This window comes from Ctenopharyngodon idella, chromosome 10 (assembly GCF_019924925.1).
Source record: "Ctenopharyngodon idella isolate HZGC_01 chromosome 10, HZGC01, whole genome shotgun sequence".
In the NCBI taxonomy this organism is placed as follows: Eukaryota; Metazoa; Chordata; class Actinopteri; order Cypriniformes; family Xenocyprididae; genus Ctenopharyngodon; species Ctenopharyngodon idella.
Genome location: NC_067229.1, coordinates 13,101,496 through 13,126,050, shown reverse-complemented (window position 1 = coordinate 13,126,050; position 24,555 = coordinate 13,101,496). Strand labels below are relative to the sequence as shown.

The following is a 24,555-nucleotide window of genomic DNA, read 5'->3' as shown; positions in this document are numbered from 1 at the left end:
GTATGTCAGCACATGAACTCCAATCCAACAGGAGTCAACTGAGGCAATCTACAGCCAGATTTAGCTGGTCGATCGAACATCTCTTATCACAGCATGCGTAAGTGCCGGCGGTTCTTGCTGATGTGCAGTTTGCTTCATGTTTAATTGAGAGCCGCACTTAGCATCTGTTAACATTACTTCCTCTTCGTTTTTGCTTACCATAACATCGTAATGCGGACCAAGCGCCTGCTCCCATTTAGCGCGAAGCTCCATCTCCGTCAGCGGGGCCGGCTCTTGCACTACAACACACACACAATAATGAGAGCAGCGTTTAAAGTCAATTACCGCCATTTGGGTGCCCACTGTCCGTGACAGAGTGAGTGGAAACGTATGACATTAATGTCAGGTGCCGCATACTAGCATGGGATTGATGTCAGGCTGATGGATGAATATAATCAGAGGGCTGAGAGTGCGCCGAGGGCAAGAGTTGAGAGAGGAGTCAGCAGTGATACTGCAGAAAATGACAACGGGACGCCAGGGAACACTATCGGCTGGAAGCCCAAAGGGCAATGGAGGCAAATAAATGTGTGGAACAGTTTTTATGGGCACTTGTGACCCTTAACTATGATATGGGGTGAGTGTAGTGTGGGGTTCCAGAGAAAATGTGCTCTGGGTAAGAAAACAAAGATGTTCTTCTGTAGCCTAAGCTGTAAATTTAACAGGTATTTGCCATGAATAAGGTAAAATTTAGGTGTACCACTTTTTTTTTTTTTTTTTTTTAAACAATAGAGACACAAATCTCAAGAAACATTTCTTGTTATTATTAATGTTTAAAACAGTTTTGGCTGTTTTTCAAGATTCTTTGAAGAACAGGAAGTTCAAAAGAACAGCATTTATTTGAAATACAACTCTTTTGTAAAAGGTCTCACTTTTGATCAATTTGATGCATCCTTACTGAATTAAAATATACATTTCTTTTTAAAAAAAATTGTACTGACCCAAACTTTTGAACGGTAGTATTTTATTAAAAACAAAAATCAATGAAAAATAAGCTTCACTACTGACCACTTATACAAAAAGCCAAAAAAACAACTGCATTTTCAAGAGTTTAAGGCACTGTTGCGAACCACTGTGCTAAAGCATGTTACGTTAAAAAGTAAAGTCAGTGAGTGAGTGAGAGCAAGGGATGCAGACCTGATTAAATTAGCATTTCTAACGCCTCACTCACAACACCATTCATCACAAATGTTTGACTACATTAATACAGCAATGCATCGCTTCTACACGTGGGACGTCAAACCCCAGCCAACATCTGCAGCCCAGGTGCGGCACAATGGAAAATATGGAGAACAGGGGAAATGTTGATCACGCCAATGGCTTGTTATGTTTATGTATCAGGAAAAACTCCGCTGACACTGAGAAAGAATGTCCAGCCCCTATCCAAACGTCACTCAACATTCAATAGAGGGCATCACATGGGAAAAGTTACTGCAGACCAACAAAAGTTGAGTAAATGAGGTTTTACATAGTACTTCCTGTGGTTTTTAACTGCTGTGGGCATTTCTGGAGCAACTGTGGACTATAATTATACCAACGTGGACCGATTGTCACTGCGTCTCTGTGATTGAGCGCTCTCGCTGTCAACATTTGCAATGATTTTAATGGGTCGAAACGGCTGGTGTGACAGAACTTGGAAAAAGCGCAGAAACCCCGGCAGCAACTAGTCCGTGTTGTCCACATTTTTTAACAGTAGGGCTGAAACACATCTGTTTCCAGAGACTTTCAACTTTACATGACACAAAAGAAACACATTTAATGGCACTTCCAGGGTAGTTATCTTTAAAATCGAAGGGTGAAATTTAGTGAAACCTCTCAGTTCGCCCTTATCAAATGTCACATCAATGTACCAAAACAGTCGAGCACTATCCATAAAGAAAATATTTAAACATCTACACGCTCACATGGCAGTATAATTTCTAAGACCACGGGGGAAAAAAAAGTTGGAGGTGAAAGCATGATTAAAGCGGTGTGTGTTTTGACTTGAGGGCGGCTATCATTTTACACGTGCTATGATTCCAGCTTTGGGAAATGAGTCCCTGACAACCAATCATTGTTATCCTGGGCATGTATTGGCCCAGTGCAACAGAACGCTTTATTTAGGAGTTTGGCAGGTACCGGGTCTTGTCCGGATTAATTAGGGCAGAATGTAACCAGAGCTCCGGGCTGCTTTGGCCTCAGCCAAGGCCTGCTCTTCCGCTTCCAGTCCACCTATTGCCATATTTATATCTGCCAGCTAGCAAAACTGAAACAATGCCTGCTAAGCGCAGTGTAGAGGCTGCCCTGAACCTGACCCCGATCCAGAAGGGGAGCGCACCCGGTTCAGATTCCTCAGTCTAAAGCCCAAAGTATACTTTGATTTTTTAGCATACTGTACATGACGTAAAATCCTCCACCAACAACAAACAACTTGAGACACAACAACAATAGACGCCTATGTTTATAATCAACTACTGGACAAGGTTCATGGTTAACTTAAACCATAAAAAAATCATTACTTGAATTAAAATAAATATTAATTGAAATAAAACGCTCCGCGTGTTGTTACAAATTAAATATTGTTAGTCATATTTTCCGTGTGTTGTCTCATTTGAATTCTCTGCTGTAATGCGATCTCATGCATAATGCAGGGCAGTGATTGATTAAATGACTCTATTCTCATGAATAATACGGAGAAACTGATGACAAACTCGTACTCTCCAGCCACGGCAGCCAATCAACTTCACTTTTCGTGATGTAAGTTCTTTAAACCAGAAAAACAAAATAGCTCAGAAAAACTTTAGGCTTTACTGCCTCTGCATGGGCAGGACTATATTTTAGGTGCCGCAATCCTGAAGGAAAAACTCAACCAGATAGTACATCCAAGCTTAAACCAGTTGCTATGCCGTTGCAAAGGTGTTCTAAGTATTTATGCATATCACAATGTGGTTTGGGTGATTTCAAGGGCATTGCTAGGTAGCTTAATTGCTAGTTAATTCTAGGTTGTTGCTAAGTTGCCAAAAGACTCCACCCCCAAATTTGTATTAAATTCTGGTCGGATCTCACTTTCAGTGTAAAAGCCTGTTCACGCCAGGAATGATAACTATAAATAATATAGCTGCAAGCAGCCAATAAGGGGCCAAGCACAAAGAAGCAAGCTAGAAGTAAAATCATTAGTAAAATATAGCATTTTATTTCATATACTTTATTGTAGTTAGTGGCAATTTAATATTTTGTTCAGTTTTAGCGTCACCAAAAGGCGCAATTCCACCACTTTTTTTAATGTGTCCTCAGAGTGTGCCCTTAAATAAGTGTGTCAAATTTGGTGAAAATATCTAATTTCATTTAGGAGTTAAAGAAATGTATAAACATGCATAAAAACGACCCATGCACGACTTCGCTTTTTTTTTTTTGCCACTTATTATCGAAATTTTGGCATTTGGGCTTTAATGTACAGCCATGACCTATGTTTCTGAATTTCCTACGGTGGTTTCGTCTCGATCTGACTAACGGACTTACGGACTAACCAACATTGCACAAACCATAAGGCAATACTTAGCATGTTAGGTATTGTTGGACTCAGCAAGGATTCAGGAATCTAAGGAGATGACTCCCATGAAAATAAGTCAATCATATCAAAAGTTATGAATATTTGATTATCTATGAATACGTCTCGAAACTTCTCAGGCTCCTTCAGGGCATTGTGCTGATGACCCATACAGAATTTGGTAATGATCCGTTAATGCGTTCGAAAAAAATACAGCATTTTGCTACAAAATGGCCGATATGGTAAAACTGGATATCATTCGACTCGGCATGCTATCCTGAATCTAACAATACCAGTTTTATAATTTTTGGCCAAACTGTTCAAAAGTTTCATGACTGAAAATAGGGTGCGATCAAATCGTATTGAGCCAAGGAATTAGAGGGAAAAAAATTGTTTCTAACCCTTATGGTTCAAAAGTTATTACCGTAAACATGAGTGAAACTTTGGATCTAGAGACACCAAATTTGCAGTAGTTAAATGTTGGGACTGTCCTCTATCAGTGTGCCAAATTTCATAACTTTCCCGCAGGTGGTTCTATGGGCTGCTATAGACTCCCAGAGCGGAAGAAGAAGAATAATAAGAATGCCAATGAATACTATAGGTGCCATTGCACCTTCGGTGCTTGGCAGCTAATTACTATACACCAACTACTACCACAACAGAGCGAAAAAAGATAAATGCAGGCAAATAATAGCAGAGGTGCTTCAGCAACCCAGTGAGTACTGGAATTGGCATTGAACTAACACACCGCCATTGTTTGCGTATGCTCTTGTTTCAGGAAGTCAGTCGCTAGTTACGTCTTCTCTATGACATCACGCACGTCATTAAAGACGGCAAGCAATGATTGGTCGGGAAGTAACATGTAGTCTGACGTGTTTCTTGTCCATGACATAAGAATTTGGATGTCAAAATCGCATAATCTGACACAATGACTATTGTAACAGACAAAAATATAGTGTAGTCGAAACCCGGCATTAGAATAAACAGAATGATATTATGCGTTGGTGTAGACGCTGATATAGTTATCGTTAATAGTTATCGTTCTTGGTGTGACTGGGCCTTTAATTAGAGCATAAGCACCCAACATATCAGTGTAAACCACTAAGCCAATCAAAACAAAGAATCAGAACAACTGCTATCAGGCTGGTCTCATATCATTTGATGTCTACGAAACCGCCCAATATTGTTGAGCACCTGTATGTGTGTGAATGGATGTGTTTGCGTGTTGTAACTCACTTTTCTCCTGCAGCTGTTGTTTGATCCCACTCAGAGCAGGGTCCACTGACTCCACCACAGAGCCCCTCTGATCCGCCCGTGCCTTGATCTCAGATGATCTCTTCAGAGACACACGCGAAGACTCTCTCTGGACTGCAAGTATATAAACATATACATTTAATTCTGAATCATATTTGTAACCAGACAGAAACAGCAATTTAAAAACATTCAAAAAAAAATGTAAAATTGTAAGTCAATCCAAGACTACTGAAGATCATAAAAACGGTCAGATTTGACACAGCGAAAGCTATAATGTCGAGTAGGCCTTATTTTTACAGTAATAAAAGCTCCAACAAAAATGACTTGGCAGAAACTCAAACACTCCCACACATGTCAACAGCATGTCTGTCCTGTATGGACAGATTTTTCCTATATGAGACAAGCATGAACAGGACATTTAATATTCTAAATCTCTAATATATATTTAATATAAATAAATATACATTTAATACCAAATTGAATATTAATTTGTACTTGTACATTTTTAAAAAAAATCAATAGTGTCAAAGATTTATTATTGAATTTTTGCATATTTGCATTGCTTTCTGTTTTGATGCAGTTTGAAAGCCCAATAATTTAACATTTAGTTTCTTAAAAATTAACGAAACATTAAAGTGAAATTTAATTATTTAATATTAAATACAAATATTTGTGTTTGAATTTCCAGTTTTGATGCAGTTTGAAAGCCCAATAACTTCACATATTATTTAAGTTGAAATATTTATTATTAAATACAAATATAATTTTAATATTTGATGAAATTATATTTTTATTTTAAATTGATTGATAATAATTGATAATGATTGATAAAATCGATCCAAATTCCAAACACGTCACTTTACCTTTATCTAGTGATTTCTCTACGGTCGTCCTCTTGGGCGAGGTGATCTTCCTAATGAGGGTAAGGTGTATGATATCACCTGTCCGCTTCATTACCTCTAGGACTTCCTGGTTGGTGAATCCCTGGAGGTTCACGCCATCCAACTGTTCACACAGATACAAAGACAATCAAGAAGTCACTGCAGGCCCAGCTAACCAGGCACTCCAATTCACCTCACAGGGACTGATTAGCTTTGCGTGAGGCTGGGGAGAGCATGACAGCTGACTGCGTCCACGCTCAAACCCGCTCTTATTAAACTGTGAATCAATGCAAGATGAAAGAGACGTCTTGCTTAGTTGGCGTCCTGTTCTGTCAGAGCGCTCGTACAGACACGGGGCTAATTAAGGTAGAGCTCATTAAAAAGTGATTAAGAACCCACTGCTATTATCCTGTCGTGGACATGGATTTTCCCGCTCTGCTCAGCGGCGCTGCCTGGAACCACGTTCTTCACGTAGACCCCCACCGCATCTGACATGCAACAGAGACGAGAGATGAGAGTAAATAATAATTAACAGCAAACGGATTAGTAGTTGGGTTTCTGGGAAAAACTAGGCAAAATTTGTTTCTTACCCTCAGTGGTCAAAGCGTTGTATCCAATTATAGAGATCCCAAGGCTCTGGCCCTCCTTCTTTTTTAACGCAACTTCATGGATTTCGTAGCCCTCCAAATTCGGCTGCATAAATAACAGATCAGATACTGACACTGTATGTAGATGCTGTTTATAAACATTGTTCATTTATGTGGTGAATCTTCTGAAAACATGTTCAGCCCTATCTGTACCTGTATATCTATCCATCCATCCCTGTCTATTTGTCTATCTATGTGTGTGTCTGTCTATCCATCCATCTATGGTTTTCCAATCTATTTAATGGGAATCTGTCTGTCTGTCTGTCTATCTATCCATCCATCCATCCATCCATTGTCTTTTTTGCATTGTAACATTATTTTCATTCAAAATAAAGTACATGTTTTCCTTTAATTTCTCACGGCAGTAGTACATCTAGATATTTTACTTGAATATTATTTCAATGATTATTTTACTTAATATTCTGTTTCTTAGATTCTCATTTCTCCTAATGGTGATTGTTATTGTAATACAATGTTTTTTTTTTTTTTATTTAAACAATTTTTGCAAAAAGTAAAGGTGGTAAAACTAATACTATGTTAGTTAAATACTTGTGTATTTATTATGATGTATTTTATTTGCATTAGAGCAATGAGAATGTAGGTGAAAAGGTGCTTAACTGTTATGAAGTAATGTCTTGATGAAAAAAATAAATGTATGTTCAAAACGTTGCCTTATATTTTCTTTAGAAATATAACTTTAAATATATATATATATTTTTTTTTAAATATTTCTTTCTTTTGGTTTTGGGGTGAAATATGATATTGGTTTTGTAAGTCTAAAATTTAATATTAAAATATGTAGTATATGTGACATTGTATGGTAAAGCTAATCATCATAATAACCATTCACCGATTTAATCTAAAGCTGGTGTATTCCGTACCGTTTTGCTGCCCCTGCGGGCTGGCACAGGAGGTAGAGGTGGCAGGGAGGTGATAGGAGCTGTGGCGGGGGCAGGTGGAGGTGGAGGCTGGGCTGCCCCCAGTGGGTCTCGAGCGATCAGCATCCGCACATGGCTACCACAGGCCTGCAGCACCTGCACCACCTGGTCACTGGCCAGACCCCGAGTGAGCGTCTCACCGATCCGCAGGATGTGGTCACCTGTTTTTAGCCTCCCATCCTGGAAGTGAATGAGTCATCATACATGAGGTGAATCTATCCATCCATCAATCCATCCATCCAAAAAAAAAAAAAAAAAAAAAAAAAAAACCCTGAATGCCCCACCTTCCCCAAATTACTGTCATGTAAAAAAACAAAATAACAACAACAAAAAAAATATTGTAAAGCATCCAGATGGTTTCTCTTGTAATTCCCATTATTCCCAATGATTGTTATTTATTGTGTTAAACATAAAATAATAAAATGTTTTTTTATATTAAAAAAAGTAATAATAATAAATATTAATTAATTAATTAATTAATTTATTTATTTATTTTTAATATTTAGAAATTCTACCATCCATATAACACATGTATGTTTATATTTCAAACAACTTGAGTACCAGCAAAGACATAAACACACAAACTCAGTTAACAACTGCAGGCCACATTATAAGTCATTTTTACCGGCCCCAAAGTATAATTTACCTCCCAAACGCAGGCCTGAGCCAAATCTCACATTTACAACCTAATTTGTTCCCATCATCCACAGATGCAGGAGCCAAAAGTCTAACATCCACAATAACCGTGTCACTCTTACGTGGCCTTTCCTCACGGCCCTTTCCGGTCCGCTTGAGCTGTGAGACGTATTCTTCTTTCTAGGACTCTGGCAGACGGGCCAAACGAGCGACGAGAGGAAGGGGAGGACTAAAGAGTGATTACACAAAGCGCGGAGAGGAGAACAGCCGTCTTTGTGAAGCGCGAGACATGAAAGGCGTTTGATACATCAACTTGTGCAGGGAAAATCTCGGCAGCTTGTTCCTGCCACTGTGCTGGGGACAGCGGGGGTGCATTGAAGCCCGCCGCAGCCATTAAAGGTTGAAATGGGAAACGCCAGGGATAACAAAGCCCTGATTTTGACAGCTTTTTTGGAGCATAAGATCCACTGATGTGTGAAATGCAAGCAATGTGCCTTTTGAACAAGAAGGGGTTTGTTGCTCTGGACACTGGGTGGGAGAGAAGAGGAGGTGTGTAGGGGTGTGTGGGTGTGTGGGTGTGTGTGTGTGTGTGTGTGTGTGTCTGTGTCTGTGTCTGTGTCTGTGTCTGTGTGTGTGTGTGTGTGTGTGTGTGTGTGTGTGTGTGTGTGTGTGTGTGTGTGTGTGTGTGTGTGTGTGTGTGTGTGGAGAGAGAGAGAGATCTAAACCAGGACAGGTTGTTTTCCAGTCTCTGTCCCTCCTGGCTAAGCATTGAAGAGAGTAAAGCTGACATCAGTAGGTGTGTATTGAACAATCTGCTTTTCAAGTTCCCACGTCAAAGGCTTTCCAGAATAAATGGACAGAGAAAAGTCTCCTAAAAGGAATTACTGCAAACACATACTGTACGCACCCTACTCTCAAAACGTTTCACTTTTGTATTGTATAACTGTTCCCCTAATGTTGACATGTAGTTAAACATTCGTAACATACCACATTGACAAATCACTCATTAAGACAAGGATCTTTATATTTAAATTATATATAAAGTTATAATATATATACATATATGTGTGTAAGGAATAATTGACAACGGGCCGTTGAATTCTTAGAAATAATGCGGCCATGACGCAAAGTGGGTATGTATATATATACATATATATATACATACATACATACATATATATATATATATATATATATATATATATATATTTATACGTGTGTGTATGCATAAATACATACACACACATATACACTCAATACCAGGTTGGACCTCCTTTTGCTTTCAGAACTTAATTCTTCATGGCACAGATTCAACAAAGCGTTGGGAACATTCCTCAGAGATTTTGGGCCATTTTGACAAGACAGCATCACACAGTTTATGCAGATTTTGTCAGCTGCACATCCATGAGGTGAGTCTCCCGTTCCACCACATCCTAAAGGTGCTCTATTGGATTGAGATCTGGTGACTGTGGAGGCCATTTGAGTATAGTGAACTCATTGTCATGTTCAAGATGATTTGATCTTTGTGACATGGCATGTTATCCTGCTGGATGTAGCCATCGTTGTGTAATGTGGTCATAAAGGGATGGACATGGTCAGCAACAATACTGTAGAATACTCAGGTAGGCTGTGGTCAGGTACCGTTTAAATGATGCTCATGTGGTACAAAGTGTGCTAAGAAAATGTTCCCCACACCATTTCACCACCAGCAGCCTAAACCCTTGATACAGGGCAGGATGGATCCAAGCTTTCATGTTGTTTACGCTAAATTCTGACCCTACCATCTGAATGTCGCAACAGAAATCGACTCATCAGTCCAGGTAACGTTTACAAAGTCACTTAAAATCACCTTTCTTCCCCATTCTGATGCTCAGTTTGAACTTCAGCAGATCGTCTTGACCATGTCTACATGCCTAAATGCATTGAGTTGCTGCCATGTAATTGGCTGATTAGATATTTGCATTAATGTGCAGTTGAACAGGTGTACCTAATAAAGTGGCCATAAATGTGTGTGAGTAAATTGGATTTCTTGGCAAAAATACAAAGGATTCATTTTTATTGGACATTTCCAAAAAAGTTGTTTCTCAGTTCAGTAAGTCAGTTGTTGTGTTGCTGTTCGCACTGATTCAGTCAATTTTTCAACATGATTTATTCAGACACTTCTAAAAGAGACAGTTCAAAGAGTCAGTGAGACCAATTCAGTTAAATTCATTAACAAATAGTTCAAACAAGAAAGAGAGAAAGTTCATTGAGTCTGTGAAACTGATTTAGAACAAATGCTCTTTTTGTGCTCTGAACAATTAGTTCATGAATCAAACATGATTAGAGTCAAAAGAATGAGTTCAGTAAATTGTTGGCTCAGTCTGGATTTGTGAATCAGTTCACCTGATTCATTAAAAAGATTTGACACAAAACAACGATTAATTCACAAATCAGACACCGTTATTCTACAAAAAAACATTATTTGTATTAATCAAGATTATTCATGACTGAAGAGATGGTTCAATGAGTCAATGAGACCGATTCAGTTTGATTCAAGAACAAATTGCTCAGATCAATATGAATCATTTCTAAGATCTGAGAAAAAAAATTTAACAGTACAATGAGTCAATAAGATGTTGGTTCAGTCATTCAGGCCAGTTTTGTGAGTCAGTTCACCTAATTCATTAAAAAATATCTGACTCAAAAGAATGATTCATTAACGCAAATTGCATTGGGTGTAACACTGCTGAATCATAGATATTGACTTGACCTAATGGTTCAGAAATTACATATAATTTTCCCCAAAAATGCACTGACGAAACACGTAAAAGGCGCAAAAACAAACCTTGTGGGCCACACTGTCTGGGACCACGGTCCTGACCACCATTCCAGTTGCCTTGCCTCCGACAATCCCAAATCCCAGGCCGGATCCATCGTTCACCAGCTCAATCTCCTCCACGTGTCCCCACTGATCCTGCAAAAAACACACACAGGGGACAGTTTTCAATCCCTTGTCTTGTCTTACACATTAAGAGGTCAGTGGGCATCAGTCATAATTTACTTTGAGCCACAAAACCGTCTACTTAAAGAATAAAGATCCATTCAATCACCTTTGATTGTCCAAATAGGGAGCGATTGAAGACCCAAGACCTGTGACTACATCCTTCGGCGGAGTCGTAATAGGGCACGAAATGCTAATGAACGTGTTAACGGTGTGATCCTGCAGTGGCTGATCAATGTCAGGGTCAGGAAAGCCCACGAGAGTCTTTGTGATCTCACGTCAGCAGCACTCCTAATCACCCAAGTCTCCTTGGGCTCATATAAATGACCTGCAATCAGTACATTTCTGTTCTCTTATTACCAGGCTGTTATCTGCCGGCTGACTACCTCTGCAATTTTCTCACTATCTAATGAAACCCCTCCTCTGCCGTTCGCCCAGTCGCTCTTTCGAAACAAAGCTTTAGACTAGCGCTCATCCCGCTGTGAGGACAAAAGAACCATTTCGGAGATAAGAAGTCCCTTTCTGAGTCCCAAAGAAACACTTGAGTCCTTTTTAGACACTAGTACTTACTCTTGTCGAAATTCACCTCTATTAAGTTCAGTGGAGAGTGGTTTGGAAGAAGGCGAACAAGAAAACAAATCTGACCAAGTTTGCTTTCTTAATACACATTAGTTCAGGGGAAACAAAATATATAAGCATTGTTCAGAACACAATTGACAATCCCACAGTAAATCTGTTCCAGGATTAAAGGGTTAGTTCACCCAAAAATGAAATTTCTGTCATTAAGTACTCATCCTCACATCAATCCACACCCGTAAGACCTTTGTTTATCTTAGTAATACAAATTAAGATATTTTTGATGAATTCCGAGAGGTTTTTTTTTTTATCCCCCATAGAAAGCAATGAAATGACGACATTCAAGGTCCAGAAAAGTAGTAAAAACATCGTAAAAATAGGCAACGTTACTACAGTGGTTCAACCTTAATGTTATGAAGCGACGAGAATACTTTTTGTGTGCAAAAACAAAACAAAAATAACGACTTTATTCAACAAATTCGTCTCTCCCGTCATTCTCCTAAGCTATTTTCATTGCAGCGCTTCCAGTTTCTACAAACCCGATTCCAAAAAAGTTGGGACACTGTACAAATTGTGAATAAAAAAGGAATGCAATAATTTACAAATCTCATAAACTTATATTTTATTCACAATAGAATATAGATAACATATCAAATGTTGAAAGTGAGACATTTTGAAATGTCATGCCAAATATTGGCTCATTTTGGATTTCATGAGAGCTACAAATTCCAAAAAAGTTGGGACAGGTAGCAATAAGAGGCTGGAAAAGTTAAATGTACATATAAGGAACAGCTGGAGGACCAATTTGCAACTTATTAGGTCAATTGGCAACATGATTGAGTATAAAAAGAGCCTCTCAGAGTGGCAGTGTCTCTCAGAAGTCAAGATGGGCAGAGGATCACCAATTCCCCCAATGCTGCGGCGAAAAATAGTGGAGCAATATCAGAAAGGAGTTTCTCAGAGAAAAATTGCAAAGAGTTTGAAGTTATCATCATCTACAGTGCATAATATCATCCAAAGATTCAGAGAATCTGGAACAATCTCTGTGCGTAAGGGTCAAGGCCGGAAAACCATACTGGATGCCCGTGATCTTCGGGCCCTTAGACGGCACTGCATCACATACAGGAATGCTACTGTAATGGAAATCACAACATGGGCTCAGGAATACTTCCAGAAAACATTGTCGGTGAACACAATCCACCGTACCATTCGCCGTTGCCGGCTAAAACTCTATAGGTCAAAAAAGAAGCCATATCTAAACATGATCCAGAAGCGCAGGCGTTTTCTCTGGGCCAAGGCTCATTTAAAATGGACTGTGGCAAAGTGGAAAACTGTTCTGTGGTCAGACGAATCAAAATTTGAAGTTCTTTTCGGAAAACTGGGACACCATGTCATCATGGCTGCGTAGAAGAAGGATCCGGGTACTGAAATGGCCAGCCTGCAGTCCAGATCTTTCAGTTATAGAAAACATTTTGCGCATCATAAAGAGGAAGATGCGACAAAGAAGACCTAAGACAGTTGAGCAACTAGAAGCCTGTATTAGACAAGAATGGGACAACATTCCTATTCCTAAACTTGAGCAACTTGTCTCCTCAGTCCCCAGACGTTTGCAGACTGTTATAAAAAGAAGAGGGGATGCCACACAGTGGTAAACATGGCCTTGTCCCAACTTTTTTGAGATGTGTTGATGCTATGAAATTTAAAATCAACTTATTTTTCCCTTAAAATGATACATTTTCTCAGTTTAAACATTTGATATGTCATCTATGTTGTATTCTGAATAAAATATTGAAATTTGAAACTTCCACATCATTGCATTCCTTTTTTATTCACAATTTGTACAGTGTCCCAACTTTTTTGGAATCGGGTTTGTACGTTAGAATGCTGGCACAGTATCGGCCGACGCTAATTTTTTTTACGGTAATTTCGTTGCTTTCTATGGAGGATTAAAAAAACCTCTCGGAATTCATCAAAAATATCTTAATTTGTGTTCCGAAGATGAACAAAGTTTTTACGGGTGTGGAACGACATGAGAGTGAGTAATAAAATTTTTTTGGGGTGAACCAACTCTTTAAAACAGCAAATTTGAATATGTTCCCCACTGATGACCCAAACATATTAAATACAGCTAAAACAAACAGCCATATTTTCTTCAGGCAGAAGCTTACATAACATCTATATGTTAGCCATATGATCAATCAAGTTGAAAATGGTTATGCACATTCTTTGGGGCAAATAGTATCATATTCTTCAAATATTACTTGAATAACCAAACAAACATGGCCGTCAGCAGCCAATCAAACTTCAAATGTTTATAACGGCAAATCTGAATTGCCGACCGTTACGAAGGATGGCAGACACTTAGATGGTGGCTAAATTAAGCTGTATATTAAATTTGGTGAGACTCGACCACAAGGTGGCGCTATAACACATTTTTGCTTGTAACTCTGGCTCTGTCATAGTCAAGATCAAAATTAATGTTTCTTCTGACACCTTCAGTAAACTAAAAACAAATAAAATGTTGTCTTTCCTAGGTTCACTCGACACTGTGTAGCTATGACACAATGGGAACGCCCTCTGGGTGTGCCGATTGTCTGAAGCCCGTATAGAATCATGCCAATTCATTGGCGGATGGCACGTGCGCCGCCCCGACGCTCTTTTGTCGCCATTCTATACTGACGAAAGCGCCATCTGCTCCTCAGATTTCTCTGCCTTCACGAAGCTGCCATTTTAGCCCTTCTGCTACGGTTTATCTGACCCGAATTTGGATTGTTAATCGAGTGTTTCTTCATCTGCACTTCAGCAACTGCGATAGTGGAACTCAGTTCTCCTTGTGGTGAAGTGCCATTAAGTTTCATCATTGTATACCGCCGTGTTCTCGCTTCATTGCGAGCGACGACCCACATAGTAAGTGTGTTAAATGTTTGGGTTTTTCACACGCACGTGAGGCTGTTCATAGTGCTTCTGCTTGTAAATTCTGTAAAAATCTCCTTCTCAAAACTCTCCGTTCTAGACTTGCGGTTTTTGAGAAGAAGTCATCTGTTTTTTCCCGTCACGCTCCCGAAGCCACCGAGGCCTCACGTGAATCCGCGACCTGGGGTTCGGATGTAGAGCTTGAGGACATGGAGAGCAAGCAGACGGGCCTCGCCCTTTCTCTCCCTCCCTCTCCTGAGCACACGCACGGGGTTTTGCTGGTCGAATTCTCACATGATTATCTGTGTCCTAGCCCAGAGGCATGCGAGACGGTTTCCTTCAGGCTAGACGATGTTATTTACACTGTAGCGTCCGACTTTGAAGATTTCGGCCTGCTTCAGCTGACGCTCTCCTGCCTGGCAGCCAGGAAGCACGGCCTTCTGCGGCCTACTCAGAGCTTATCGATGTGCTTTCGTGCGCTACAGAGAAGCTCGTTATTGATTGGCCCGACAAGCCCCGCGAATCTCAGTCATCTAAACTAGATGAGAGGTTTTTGAGCGGCCCCAATTCTAGGCCAGAACGGAGAAAGCTACCCTTTTTCAGTGATCTGCATAGTGAGATTTCCAGATCCTGGAAGCAGCCGTTTTCCGCCCGCTTGACTAATGCGGCAGCCGCTGACTTCACCAACCTCGTTGGTTCTGTGGAGCAGGGCTATACCACCATTCCAGTGATTGAAGACACGCTGGCTACACACCTCTCTCCATCTTCGGCTCCTTCTCAGAAGTCCCGCCCCCTCCTTCCATCTAAACCGTGCAGGACTACTTCCGCCCTTATCGGAAAGTCCTACGTGGCAGCTGGTCAGGCTGGCATGGCCCTTCATGCAATGGCCATTCTCCAAGCCTACCAGGCGGATATTTTGAAAGATATGGACGAGGGCGATGGTCTGACGCCGGAAGCAGTTAAGGAGCTCCGCAGAGCCACAGATTTGGACTTAAGAGCCACTAAACATACCGCGCATGCTATAGGGCACTCCATGGCGGGCTCGGTGGCTGCAGAGCGCCACCTATGGCTCAATCTTACGGAAATCCGTGATAAGGAGAAGGTGTTCCTCATGGATGCCCCTATCTCTCAGTCTGGTTTGTTCGGGGAGGCGGTCAACACAGTGGTTGACAAATTTCAGGCCGCCAAGTCCCAGTCGGCTGCTCTCAGGCAGTTTATGCCCAGGAGAGTTAGGGACTCTTCTATCCCCTCCTCTTCTCTATCCAGAGAGCACTCCTCGCATAGGAAGGAGTCCGTCAGTAGGAGAAGTGACCCGGTTCATCCCCCACTGACTATAGTTTGGGGAGCCCGTGGTCGCCCATTGCCCTGCCAGCGACCCCATAGGCGTCTTGAACTGAAGTGCACCTTATGGTTACCCCCCACCCCCCAATTTTTTTTTTGCGCTGATCCGAAAAATGATCCGATCCGTGACTTAATAACCGTGATATGATCCGAACCGTGAGCTTTGTGATCCGTTGAACCACTAATGACCAGACATTCATGATTAAAGCATTTGTCTTGCAATTATGCGACTTAAATTATACTTCTGCAAAAAGACTAAAAAATGTGTTGCAGAACCAGCGAATTTGAATATGCTCCACACTGATGACCCAAACATAAGACATATAGCTACATTTCTTTCCACAAACAGCTGTATTTCTTTCAGACCGAAGCTTACATAAACATCTATACATTAGCGACCTATAATGAGAAAGCCGGAAAACATCTCTGATGGGAAAAGGCTTGGATGTTATTCCTCCAGGAGTGGGAATCCCAGAGCAGTGTCTTGCCTGCATGAAACTTTCCAATGAAGTATAATTAGGATTCAAGATATTTTCAAGGGCTTTGGAGGTCTGGGTCTACACAGAGATAGAAGGGCAGGGGAAGTGAGGAAAAATATACCTCTGCTTCATTTGCTCCTGCTCTCCTCCATTTAAGGAACGGAGCAGTGATCCCTTGGGGTCTGAGCAATCTTAAACAGATAAATATTTTCTCAGCTTTAAACGATAAGAGAATAGATTGAAATGGAAAGGAAGGTGGGGGTCTGTTTGAATACGGGGTTAGTGAGAGGACATAATACATGCTTGCGGAGTGACGTCTTCATTGCTAAGCTTTTAAGCTGACATATGATGACTGACATTAGTAATACCCAAGTCTCAGACTGACAGGTATTTAAACATAATAATGAAAAAATGCGTTTGGAGGTTTACTTAAGGGTTACCTTAAAAAAATATAAACAAATTTTTTTAACATCACCAAAATCACCAATATCACATCTTGGCAAATCTTCCTGTACCCTCCACTGCCTTCACAGTGTAGAGTAATGTTTGTAATAAAATCTATTTTATTTTATCGCAACAAACAGCTAACAGACACTTAATCTGACTTATAAACAAGTTCAGCGACACAGACTACTTTGTTGACATCTGGTGACAGATGAAAACCAGACTTTTGCTCCATTAAACACAATCCCGAGTGAAACAGCACATGAATTAAACCAAAGTCTGGTTTCGATATGCAGGACATTGCCTTGAATTATGGATATTAAACATTTCAAATCGAAAAATAAGCATCAACAGAGCAGAAGTACACAACCTGGCTTGCAACGCAAAGACCAAATCAAAACTATTGTCGTTTTTCCAGCAAGAGGAACTCGCTTTGTGTGCATTCGCCATTAATTTGAGAAGTTTGGGGTACTTAATTAAAGAAGACGAGAGGGAAGCGTTGCGTTTATTGTTGGAGGCTTAGGTTAATGCAGTTCATCTACTGGCTGTTGGTCTTTTCCAGTCTCATTTTCTCCTCTTCCGAGTTTATTCCTTTCAATGATAGAAAGGTCTTTCGGGTGAACCCATGAAAGTTTATGCATTTTAAATCTCCTTCTGTCTTTGGTTTAGAGACGCTCCGATTATAACAGGATGTTTTAAGGGCTTTATTTTCCTGAGGATCACATTATAATAATGGGAACAAGACAAATAAATAAGCTCTTAGCTTAGGCTGAATTACTGTTTATAGCTCAGGCAGGTTAAATCAAGATGCTTAAGCAATTTGTTATAAATTCCGTGGCTGGATTTGATAATCTGTATATGTTAGTGTAACTGGTCGAAATCAAAACATCACCAATATAAACCAAGCTCAGTTTGTTAGGCCTCAGGAAATATTGGGCTTCTTAAATAGGTAAGATTAAACCGTGCCAAAGGCAAAAATGACATCTGCACCTCATTCATGCTTTTGAAAATGTATCTGAAATCTTACCAAAAGAAACTAAATTAGTTACTGCTAATACTAATAGTATGTTTCTAAGTAAAAGTAGTGATGCTACTAACTTAAAGGATTAGATCTCCCAATAATGTTATTATTTACTCTCCCTCTTGTCGTTTCAAGCCCAAATGCGTTTATTTTTTCAGAAAACAGAAAATGCAGATGTTTTTCCCCATTCAATCATAGTTTGAAGTGATCACTGGCTACAATTTGGAGTTTTCTAATCAAATATGGTGACGGTTTGACACCATGATGTTTAGTTATGAGAGAACCAATGGCATTTGATGACATCAAGTGCCATGCCATATTTGATTTGAAAATTGGCAAGCTAATTTCAAAATACCTTCCTCAACCGCTAGAGAACTATGAGGGACAAAGTCCTGGTTAAAAACTGTGGACAACACAATGCGGTGACATTTAAAACAGCCGTACCGTCTGAATGGGTCCAGATGTGGAGAGACGGGGTTTGGCCGCAGTGTCTCTGGCCACCACCAGCTCCACTCGGTCTCTCTGTTGCTGGAGGAGAGCGATGGCCTGCTGCTGCGTCACGCTCTGATCCAGAGGAATCCCGTTAATCGCAAGAATCTGATCATTCTCCTGCAATCTTCCATCCCTGAGGATAAGAATGAACACAGTTTAACTTGTCAGTCAAAATACCCGTAATAATAAAGAACACAATTATTTATTTATTTATTATTTTCATTAACCAATTTATCCAGTAAGTAATAAATAAATATTTTTAAAATGTTTTTATGATGACGATTATTATTAATGATTATTAATAATTATTATTTTTGTTATTAAAATTATTGTTACTATTATCATCTTCATATTATTAACCATATTGTTATTATTATCTAATTAATTTATTTTATTAAAAAATATTAAAAAAAAAAAATAAACCAATAACATCAGTAAGGACTACTGTTACTATTTTATTATTATTACTATTATTTTTATTTTTATTATTATCCATTTTTTTTATGATTATTATTATTATTAATTTTATTATTATTATAACTTATTATCATCATCTCCATATTATCCATATTGTTACTTTATTTAATAAATGAATACATACCGATAACATGAATGAGTAATATTATTACTAATTATATATATATATATATATATATATATATATATATATATATATATATATAATATTATCGAACCATAACCCATTATCGAACTCATCCCATAAAATAAAAAGCATAATATCATTATTATTTCATCAATTATCCAAATAATCCAGTCAATCAATATCAAATCAATCAATCAATCAATCAAATCAAATCAATCAAATCAACCAATCAATCCATCCATCCATCCATCCATCCATCCATCCAATCAATCAATCGTTGTTATTATCTTCCATTTCATCCAAATTAAAATAAGTACATAAATAAATGTATTATTATCGTGTTAAAAATGTTGTTAATAGGGTTAGTTCACCCAAAAATGAAAATTATCCCATGATTTACTCACCCGCAAGCCATACTAGGTGTATATGACTATCTTCTTTCAGACGAACAGAATCTGATTTATATTAATATTCCTGCTCTTCCCAGCTTTATATTGGTAGTGAATGGGGCGTGAGATTTTGAAGCCCAAAAAAAGTGCATCCATCCATCATAAAAGTAATCCATATGGCTCCTGGGGATTAATAAAGGACTTCTGAAGCAAAGCAATGGGTTTTTGTAAGAAACATATCCATATTTAAAACTTTATAAACTATAATAACTAGCTTCCTGCAGACAGCTGTAAGCATCGATTTGCGGCAGAAGAGCAACCTCTGACCTGACGCCTGACATATTGACGAACGTGGAAGCGCAGAGGATAGAGTAAAACAAAACACCGGTCACGAATTAGAAGTCTAAAACGAGAATTTTTAAAGAGAAATCTTGGAGGATTATAAGAGAAGAGGAGCTTGAGTTTGTTGCCCAGCCCTATTTGTTTGAACCGCGAGAGGCGTCTAAGCTTAAGCTACTCCTACATTGGGTCAGGGGTTACTCTTTCACTGTAAATCAATGAGTACGGCCGTCTGCTTGAAGCTAGTTATTATAGTTAATAAAGTTTTAAATATGGATATGTTTCTTACAAAAACCCATCACTTCGCTTCAGAAGGCCTTTATTAACCCCCCTGGAGCCTTGTGGATTAATTTTATGATGAATGAATGCACTTTTTTGGGCTTCAAAAATCATTATAAAGCTTGGAAGAGCAGGAATATATTTTAATATAACTCTGATAGTGTTCGTCTGAAAGAACAGTTGTATACACCTTGGATAGCTTGAGGGTGAGTAAATCATGGGATAATTTTCGTTTCTGGGTGAACTAACCCTTTAACAGCTTGCTTAAATGTATTATTAGCTTTGAAACAAATTCATAAATTGGTACAATTTATATTTCTCTACAAAACTAATAATTAAAAAAAAAAAAAAATCAAGCAGATTTTAAGAAGCATAAGGAAGAATAAATTCAGTCAAGCATGTCCAAAGTCTTGACTCCTAGTGTATTTGATGGGCCTTAGAATACAACTTGTTCAAGTTGTATTCAACATCAAAACAACTCGTTGCAATTACAAAAAGGAGTAGCCAAAAAGAAAATGATCTAAAACAACATAAAATACATTTGAAGAAAATATGATGTATGAATAAAGCAGAGAGGTCTCACCTGTCTGCAACGCTCCCTGGTTGCACTTGTCTGACGAACACACCATGGCCGCCCACCCCCTCTGGTCTCAGGCCCACCACACTGAAACCCAGGCCTCCAGACAACGGCTTCTGCAGGCTGATGAGCTCCATCCTCCGGCCCTGCGTTAAACAACCCAGAGACGCTTTAATACAGATGAGAATACACCATCCATAATAACTGTAAATAATGACACATGACACAATAAACATTGCTGCTGCGTGTTCACCTTTGCTGCTGCATGCATCCATCTCTGAAGCTGCTCAGAAGATGCGTTAGTTGAAGCTGTACCATTGGATACCACAGATCCCAGGCTACTGGACGGACGACTGGCACTGACGATCAGCTGGCCCTTTCTGGAGAAACTGAACTCACTGCACGTGTCTGGAGGCAAGCTGTTTAACTACAAAGCAGAGCGGACAAAGTCAATTCTAATGCTACAAGGAAAATAAATTGCAGAAATATAATAATAATAATAATAATGATAATAATAATAATAATAATAATAATAATTATTATTATTATTATTATTATTATTATTTCACAACTACAAGTGTTATTATTATCCATTAAATGTTATTACTGTCCATTATTATTATTATTATTATTATTATTATTATTATTATTAATTATTATTATTATGATTATTATTATAGACCAAATTAAATGTTTCAAAATTTGTTATGTAGCCAAATATCAATTGTGCATTGTGACAAATTGTGTTATGAATTTGTTTGAAATATATTTGAAAATAAATTGCACCTATTTATGCATTTGTTTCAAAACATCTGTTTAGTGGAGTGGTGTTTAAGAAAGAAAGAAAGAAAGAAAGAAAGAGAGAGAAAGAAAAAGAAACAGAAACAAACAAAGAGAAAGAACAAAAGAAACAAAAAGAAAAAAGAAGAAAATGAAAGAAACAAAAAAGAAAGAAAAGGAAAATGAATGAAACAAAAAGAGAAAGAAAGAAAAAAAGAAGAAAGAGAGAAGAAAGAAAGAAAGAAAGAAAGAAAGAGAAAGAAAGAGAGAAAGAAAGAAAGAAAGAAAGAAAGAAAGAAAGAAAGAAAGAAAAGAAAGAGAAAAGAAAATGAAACAAAGAGAAAACAAAAAAGAAAGAATACATTTGTTTAAAATATATTTGAAAAATACTAATAATAATAAAATACAAATATAATAATAATAATAATAGCAACAATTGCAGTTGTATATATATATATATATATATTTTTTTTTTTTTTTTTTTTTTCCTCCCCAACCATTTTCTCATACAGCTTGTCCAAATAATTTGGGATAACCATGTACAGTAGTGTACTGTTCATCTCAAAGATAACAACCCGTAGAGAAGCAACCATGTCCTACAGGCAGAGGAAAGGAAAAAAATAAAAGGGAGAAAAAAAATCAATACATTCCTCTGCAGTATTCGCTAGTTCCCAACAGGTAATGTATTAATGACCTTTAGACTCTTACTGTGGGAACTTATCAGTCTTGTGCTTATTTAGTCCGGGCTGACAGAGCAGGTTCCAGCCTATTTCATCGATACATCTCCGACAAGGCAGTTACTCAAACTGAGACAGTGGATATTAAGGCTTGATAGAAACTGAGGCTGTTGCCCGCCTCAACATACTTGATAGGTTTTTCACCTGACGCATTCATAGGCGCACGACTGACCTTCCCAGCACTTAGAATATGAAGGCGAGCTTCCGTTATTGCCATTATCTTAATTTGGTGTGCGGATTGTTTATTGTAAAGAGGTTTCTTGTGTCAATAAAAACTCAGACTGAATACAAATAGGGACAAGGGACTTTCAGCATGTCGAGTATGCGGTTAAGAAATACATGGTCGCCGGCCTGCATTCTGGGATGGATGCAAAATAAACATGTTCATTTTTAAAAGTTATTTGAGTCTAAATAAATAATGTGATTTCTAGCCTTATTTGGCATCATGGATACACATTAACATACTGCGAATTTATCTGAACTTGGAGATTCTTTACAATTTTGATGCACAATTTTGAACATAATTATTTATGGCATTTAACTAGAATGCATAAATACTAAAGGCGTGTGGTGTTTTTTTTTTTTTTTTTAACAAAGTAACATCGCCAACTACTGGCCTGGCATGCATAATACAGTTTTAGTTGTTTTCGCAGATCCGTGTGAAAGGGGATCGTTTTGACAATGTTGTCGTCTGTGTGTGAAACTTTTCAAAAACGTGCAAACACATACCCTAAAAATAATGTGGCTTAGCAGACGATATGTTCAGAAACATCTTAAAGACCAGGAAAACCATCTTCTGGCATTCCAAATAAGGGTACGTTTACACCACAATGATATACTAAAAACAGAAAAGTTTTTTGCATTTTTGAAAAGTTTCACATACAGATGTCAACATTGTCAAAACGATCCCTTTTCACACGGATCAGCGAAAACAATTAAAAACGCTGTATTATGCTGCCAGGCCAGTAGTTGGCGATGTCACTTTGTAAAGAAACACTACACGTCTATAGACTGAACATTTAGGGCCCTATTTTAACGATCTAAGCGCATGGTCTCTAAAGCGCACGGCTCAAGTGCACTTAGGGCGTGTCCGAATCCACTTTTGCTAATTTAAGGACGGGAAAAATGGTCGGCGCGCCCGCCGCATTGTCTAAAGAGGTTGTCCCTATTCTCTTAATGAGTCATGGGTGTATTTTAGGCGTAACGTGAAATAAACCAACCAGAGTCTCGTCTCCCATTCCCTTTAAAAGCCAGCTGCGCTCGCGCCATGGCGTATTCGCTATTTACAAGGCAGAATTTGAAAGCGGAATATTGAACGCGTCTATAGTGAGGAAACGGATCAGCTCGTGCGCGAGTAGACCATCTACGGGAAAAGCCGGATTCCACCAAAGCATTTTTTTTTTTTTTCACACAATAATAAGCTTTAACATTGTAATCCTTTTATCCTCCTACAGCAACTGTCGCAGCATGTCAAGCGCAAAAGGAGTTAAGACATGCCTTTTTGGCATCAAATAATAGTGTAAATACCAGTAAATTGACTACCGCAAACCTAAGTAAGTCACATTATGTGACTTATTTACATACTCTCCTGCTGCGTCCGAAAGGCAAACTCCAACAAATGCATATGCAATAAGGTCAGCCGCAAAAATAACCGTGTCCATGCCTTTTCAGTGCTAATTTTTCACTGCGTGTCTTTAGTAAATCTTGCAGAGGTGTAAAGAGTACCTGAAACACCTTACAGTGAAAATGACTCCATTACAAGTTACAAGTCACTAACTGACCCTTCGCCTGGAGTTTGATTGACAGGCGATCTAACCAATCATAACGCCGAATCCGCCATTTTGTCCAACAAAGCAGTCAGGGGAGTTAGGCCCTGTCCCAAATGGCACACTTCTATGCACTTTCGGTCTTGTGGACTTACTGCCGCGTGCGATTGTCCGTTAAGTCCACGAGACTGTAGGGTGTCCCATTTGTCAATTTTAGGCTTCAGAAGGGTGCTCGCGAGCGCCCCCTTTGCGGCCGATATGCGCCCTTGCTGCGCACTTTTGCTGAGCCCGCACTGGTGCGAGCTCCGCAGCAGACTTCTTCCCGACAGTCAAAGCGACGTTACGTCACGAAAGTGCGGACTCGTAGGAAGGCCGTGAGTGTTTAGGGTGCCATTTGGGACAGGGCCTTAGTAGATTAAAATCGGTGGACTTGAACTTGAAAATGGTGTGTACTGACGTCTTTCCGCGATTGAAACAACATTCCTTATGATGTTCATTCATGTTTATTTGATGCTATAAATTAACTAGTAGGAAGAGATGATGGTGGCACTACAGCGATCTGTCACGACACATTAAAGAGCCACAAAACGGTATTTATTATTTAAATTTCTTTAAAAATGACAAAATTTGAAATTTGAGACTTTGTTTCATATCAAAAGTAACCTGCTCTGTCTTGTCTGTCAACGCATTATCAGTGTCCTCTTTGCTCTGCGATGTATTTTTCACTGCGTGAGAACATGATGTGTGGCGAGAGATTGGCATGGCTTGTTGGATGTAGCAACAGTAACTAAAGGGGGCGGGTCTTTGCGAATGGTCAATTCCAATACCACTTGAGTAAAGGTCTTAGGCCCAGTTTCACAGACAGGGCTTAGATTAAACCAGGATTAGGCCTTAGCGCAATAAGGGCATTAAAGTAG

General features: G+C 39.0%; 1 protein-coding gene across 1 annotated transcript in view; it reads right to left on the bottom strand.

The window, feature by feature from the left end:
• patj (PATJ crumbs cell polarity complex component) overlaps positions 1 to 24,555 on the bottom strand; it is a 117,948-nt gene that overhangs the window by 90,408 nt on the left and 2,985 nt on the right. Inside the window, 10 exon segments of the mRNA XM_051907584.1 lie at positions 199 to 278; positions 4,799 to 4,930; positions 5,680 to 5,821; positions 6,097 to 6,185; positions 6,288 to 6,390; positions 7,226 to 7,462; positions 10,746 to 10,874; positions 18,120 to 18,300; positions 20,362 to 20,501; positions 20,609 to 20,782. Of these exon segments, the coding sequence (XP_051763544.1) occupies positions 199 to 278; positions 4,799 to 4,930; positions 5,680 to 5,821; positions 6,097 to 6,185; positions 6,288 to 6,390; positions 7,226 to 7,462; positions 10,746 to 10,874; positions 18,120 to 18,300; positions 20,362 to 20,501; positions 20,609 to 20,782 (1,407 nt within the window).